Source organism: Topomyia yanbarensis, chromosome 2 (genome assembly GCF_030247195.1).
Source record: "Topomyia yanbarensis strain Yona2022 chromosome 2, ASM3024719v1, whole genome shotgun sequence".
Classification (NCBI taxonomy): Eukaryota; Metazoa; Arthropoda; class Insecta; order Diptera; family Culicidae; genus Topomyia; species Topomyia yanbarensis.
In genome coordinates this window covers 167178207-167184206 of record NC_080671.1, presented here as the reverse complement: position 1 = coordinate 167184206, position 6000 = coordinate 167178207, and the positions used below count along the sequence as shown (strand labels likewise).

The window sequence follows — 6000 nt, the reverse complement described above, 5'->3', positions numbered from 1 at the left end:
TCGACCATCAACACAATGTGGCAATTTTTGTGTGGTATTAGGGAAGCTTGCTGTGGGTCGAGAATCAGTGCTCTTCTCCTACGAGGACAATCTGGGCGGCAAACTTCAAACTGTCTAATTTACTGAGCCCTTCCGGCTTGCTTGCGAACTACTCGGTCTAGTCCCCGACGATGGATGAGTTCGCCGGCGAGAGAAGTTCGAAAGCGAGCCAACCAGCCAGGTGCCGAGGTCGATTCGACGATCCCAGTGGAGTACGGCGTCCAGTTTGCTGGAGCCTTGGCGCGACTGGTGGTGAATTTATTTAAATATGGTACAATAATTTTTTTAAGAATATTGTCTGATCATTACATTAAGAATCTATTGTTTAAGACACCATGAGGATTTATGGTGGTAAGAATTGGATGTTGTAACTGAACTTTTGGCCGAGATCCTATAGTTGTCAAATTTTCATGAGTTCTTTTTAAAGGGATGTTCGCAAAGATAGATTAGGCACAATGCTTCCAATGGGAAGCGAAGTTTGATTAGGTTGATTGTCTATAAACACAAACTTCCTCACCGAAAAATTGGAGAATTTTAAATTTTTGAAAAAAGTATTTTTTGAGAATGCGTAGAGTTGACATAAAACTTCAGTGCGATTTGCAACGATAATTATATTGTGGAAAATAGAAGGAAAATGATGAAAAATTACTTTATCCGTTTGACCGGTTTTTATGAGAATTTGATTTTTGTTGTGTAATCAATTATATAAAAAGCCTTTAAGCAGAAAACAGAAAACAAGAAGCCTTTAAGCAGGGGTGGGCGTAGCGTAACCTGAAAAAAGAGCCGAAAGACCCTATGGTAAACGCCCTTATAAAATGAAAAGAAAAACTTTGTTGAAAACATTCCATAACTAAGTTTGAAGAAGACATAAATACTCCATGTGTTCAGAACATCGAAATATAATAGAACATATAGTCGGTGTTAAGTCAAACCGGACTAAGTAATATTGTATTGATTTCGTTAAAAACGAGTATAAATTTTGAACCGAATCCTTTACATTAAAATTTAAAATTATTTTTGCTCATTGTAACATATTTCAAATCAGCTAAAAGTCGAATGAAGCTGAAGAAATTCTTTATCCAGCGCTATGATTATCTCACTTTTTAAGATTTTGCGGCTCAGCCCGGTCTGACTTAACACCGACCATATGCGAAACAAAACTTTAAAAACGAGTTGTTCTGATCTTACTGTAATTGATAACTTTCTGCTGCTGTGTATAAGCAATAAAATTCACATTCTATTCAAGGTAGTCTCTAAAGTTTGTAACCCATCAGGGTAACAATTTAGCACTGGGTGGAAATATACCCTGCCACCCCGGCTAAACGCTAAGAAATCGAATTAACGACCGTTCTCACTGTAGAAGATAAGTCAAACGAGCGAAGCTCTCCTCTACAGCTAATCGTCAAGGAGAACGAAGCAGGGCGGACAAAGGTTCCCCCTGGGAAGTGCACTGTGGTGACTTCCGGGATCGTTTACGGCGAGTAGACGATTCGGCGACTGTCGGCAACGTCGCTAGGGAGGTTCCAACAAAGGAGGCAAGCTCACCTTCCTGGCTAAATGGCAAGGACTGCAGCCGGAGCAGCGAACGACATTCCGGGAGAACTCGGTCGTTGTAGTCCCGGTCGGTCGGAAGAAATCACCTTCACGCCAACGATATCAGCAGATCGCCGAGATCCAGCAGTACACAGTGTAGCAGAGGAGAAAAAAAGTCGGTAAGCTCATTAATTTATTTTGTTTGTTTATCTTTTTTATTGCGAAACGAAAATCCGAAATTCTGTAGAACCACCTAGGCCGCCCTGAAAAGAAAGATCCGACGGGCAAACAACCACGAGTAGTGGGCAAACCGCTACTTACAATTACTTACAAGTTTTATTGAAAAGTACTAGCTTTAAGAAAATTTCTTGAATATTGTTTTGTATATGGATATATTGCAGGGGGAGGGGTTATTGTTAGCATCGGTTTAATGGGGCGTCTGGTGTAGTGGACTAAAAAAATCGACTTCTTTTTTATCCGCTTTATTGTTAGTATTGAACCTCTAGAATAGACTCCCGCAATCTCGGTGGCCACGCTGAACTGCTTTTGTTTTAAACAGCCATGCAGTATTTGCTGTAACACACGCAGATTTCAATCTATCGCCAAAAATTTTCGAAAAACCGACAGCCAAAAAATGCAGTGTAAACAATACACTCCAAATTACTTTTACCCAAATTCTTAAGAAAACATACCGATTGGGTTATTTTCTACTCATCATTTCACCGTTTTCAGGCATTTGTGTTATTATGTTTGTTCTTAACAACGAAGCAAAGCTGTTGATTAGGGTGTCCCAAAATGACATCATGTTAAAAAAGTCATCGGGCTCTCTTCTTAAATGAATGGTTAGGGTATTGGGACCACTTTCTTCTTCGGAGTGAGTTTACTAAAACGCTTCCTACTGGTGGCGACTTTTGATTTTTTGATAAATGGACCGATTTTGGATAAAATTTCAAATTTATGCCTGTTGAATGGTCCTGAACTGTCTTAGATATTTTTTCAGCATTTTTTATTTTTCTGGAGATCCAAACAGAGAAGTTTGGTTAGTTAGATTGTACAAATTTTGAATTATAAGAGCGGCAGGGCCATTAAAACTTAGTAAAAAGTGAAATTTTTGGTGTTTTTCAGTATTTTTTCTTCAAAACTGGGTATCTACAAAATTTTAAAAGTACAGAAAACACTTTATATAGTTGAGCCGAATTCAGGAGCGTAATTTTGCTGAAGAAAGTGTATAGCTATGGCTAATGGGCTATGAGTTATTTAAGTTTTTGTTAGATAACCTTTGACATTTTTAGCAATTTATCAAAAATAATGCTGTTCCAAAAAGTAAATCAGTTCTAATGTGCTTTGACCACACATTGTTTCTCGAAAATTAGAAGGAAAATTATGTAAAATGACGTTTTCTGTACGCCTTTAGTATGTCAGGACGAGGTTTAATGAGCATCTGATGATTTTTTTGTAACTTAAATTATAAAAATAATAACTTTGCTAATGACGCCAAGTCTCTAATTATTTTTTGAAGAGTTAATTCTCCATAATTACTTCTAGGAGGCATCTTCAACAAAACGATTGTGTCAGAAGATGCGCTGTATTCTGTTGTAAAACTTTTTCGAGGATTTGACTATTTCGGAATTATGTGACCTAAACAGTAAATACATATCAGTACTCACCTCACTCTTCTGCATTTTTCTCCACTTCAAAGTTCCTCACATGAAAATTAGACTTTATATACAAACTGTAAGTACGTTAATTAATTCAGCCTTCAAATATACGCCATAGCTTGCCATTAACTCGACATAGCTGTTTAATTTTAGTAATTTTCAAACCCGCTAGGTGGCTATTAGTATACAAAATATTTTTTAAAAAAATCGTCAAATGCTCATAAAAACCGATTCTGATGTACTAGAGACAAGCGAAAAACGCCATTTTTCATTATTTTCCTTCTATTTTCCGAAAAATAATATGCGGACTAAGTTCACTTAAGTTGTTTTATTTTGTAGAACAGTGTTATTTTTCATGAATATCATAAAATGTCAAAAGGTTATTTAACAAAAACGTAAATAACTTATACCCCATTGGCCGTAGCTATACACTTTCTTCAGCAAAAGTACGCCCCTGAATTCGGCTCAACTATATAAAGTGTTTTCTGTACTTTTAAAATTTTGTAGATACCCAGTTTTGAAGAAAAAATACTGAAAAACACCAAAAATTTCACTTTTTGCTAAGTTTTAATGGACCTGCCGCTCTTATAATTCAAAATTTGTACAAACTAACTAACCAAACTTCTCCGTTTGGATCTCCAGAAAAATAAAAAATGCTTAAAAAATATCTAAGACAGTTCAGGACCACTTCAACAGGCATAAATTTGAAATTTTATCCAAAATCGGCCCATTTTTCAAAAAATCAAAAGTCGCCACCAGTAGGAAGCGTTTTAGCAAACTCACTCCGAAGAAGAAAGTGGTCCTAATACCCTAACCTTTCATTTAAGAAGTGAGCCCGTTGACTTTTTTAACATGATGTCATTTTGGGACACCCTACTGTTGATACTAATTTATACGCAGTCCCCCAATGATATGCCTAGTAATTAATTAAAAAGTGAGGACACTCCCTAATATGGTGAAAATAGGTACTTTGCCATTTAATAATTAGTATGAGAAATAGTGACGTCAAACAAAATGTTCTAAAGATTGCCACTTCAATCAATCTGTGAGAACACAAAAAAAGGATTTGGTTATTGAACAAATCCGTTGAAAAGTACGAGTTTTCCGAAATTCGTTGGGTAAAGATATTGAGTTAAAAATCTTTTGAAAATGAATTCGCTAAAATATAAAATTAAATATTTATAAGGAACCGAATTCACAACATACACCAAAAGAACTTAGTGGAGCCTTGTAAAGCCGATATTGAAAAACTGAACTAGTCGAGTGTGTAACTTCAACCACTAAACCAAACTAGAGCTAGCACTATCATTCTTTTAGCCATCCAACCCAGTATCACCCAGTGAAAGCTTTCGCTAAGAGCACATGAATTGAAAGCGGATATACGTAAGCCCTTCGAAGCCTGTCACTGATGAAGATGCTGCTGTCTCTGCTACTACTGGTGGTGACTGGTTTAGCGTTGACTTTACTCGCTGCTGCTTGATTGACGTATGGCTAAGCTTGATAGAATCTGTGTCCCGTATTGGCACAAAAAACCCTCAGTCGGCATTGGATGGCAACCTCGTCGGTCGTATGAATGCAAAGCTTAAATTGAAATTAATATTTTTTAACTTTTCTCTGCTACAACAAAAGATGTCTTTGTACTGCGGCGATATTATGGTTCCATGCATCGTTTTGAAAGATTCATGCAAGGTCAGACTGTCTCTCGAGATGATGGGTTTCATTCAAGGAATAAAAGATATATGGAGAGATTGTGTATGTTATGTTTGCTCGATTGGGATAAGCATTAGATGAATTAGTCGTTATAGTTTTGAGCACAATTACTTTTATTTCTGGGATGTTCGAATTAAAGATGAACTGTTTAAGGTCATCTCATAAACGTTTATTTGAATTGTACATGTATATTTGAAGTACATTCGACTGCAATTATCACATTCTCAGTTTAAAACTATTCATAATTTATTAAAAATAGGTAAGTGCACTTGTTTTCATTTGTCACAATTACGTAGCTTGTACTTTTAAATTCTCGCTTCCATTAAATTCGTTGTCAATAACCTACTGTCATCAGTAGATTAGTTTTTTTTCTGAAATCATGCACACTTTTATTTTACCTGTCTTTTCTCGCATTCGCCAAATAATTATTCGTGTGTTATTAAAATAGTGTAAGTATTCGTTGAAATACCTCGTAAACAGAGTAAGATGCTATACCTAAACCTCGACGCACTCTACCATTGCTGTACGTAAAATAAGTCCTTACTTAAACTACCATTTGTGGCAAGTTGTATTTGGCGAATAACCTCTTCTAAGACATGTGAAGTCTCGCGATGGCATTTGGAACTAACCGCTTTTCAGTTTCCTCTGCAACGACCAGAATCCGATAAATTTGATGGCTACAAACTGCACCGTCAGCATCACAACGTTGAAAAAGTAGTTTTCCGGGGTCATTCCGAGGTCTTTTAGGATCGTTGATGCCTTCCTGTAAGAGGAGAAAATTAAATATGTTACTATAAAACTTTCCAGAAGAATCTCTGAGTGTGCAGCTGGATTAGAGTACACATTTTTCGTCTATATTTGTTTTATTTGTTACTTGCTAGCTCTATGTTTATGTGAAATGCATCATTTGTTTACATTGGGGTCAATGATGCAGTCACGTGTACCAAATACAAATATAAAATAGTTTCCAATTCAGTAACTCAAGTTCCCTGTTGTAAATATAGACTGTTCACTTCTTCCATATCCTTGGATGAAGAATGAATACCGGGAGGCTAGAACC

The 6000-nt window shown here is 36.5% G+C and overlaps 1 protein-coding gene across 3 annotated transcripts in view; it reads right to left on the bottom strand.

Annotated features, from left to right (window-relative positions):
- Positions 1-5343: 5343 nt before the first annotated feature.
- LOC131682035 (ATP-binding cassette sub-family G member 1) overlaps positions 5344-6000 on the bottom strand; it is a 163758-nt gene continuing 163101 nt past the window's right edge. For all 3 annotated transcript variants that reach the window (XM_058963202.1, XM_058963203.1, XM_058963205.1), the window contains exon 12: positions 5344-5703. In XM_058963202.1, the coding sequence (XP_058819185.1) occupies positions 5565-5703 (139 nt within the window). In that variant the 3' untranslated portion in view covers positions 5344-5564. The remainder of the gene's footprint in view (positions 5704-6000) is intronic.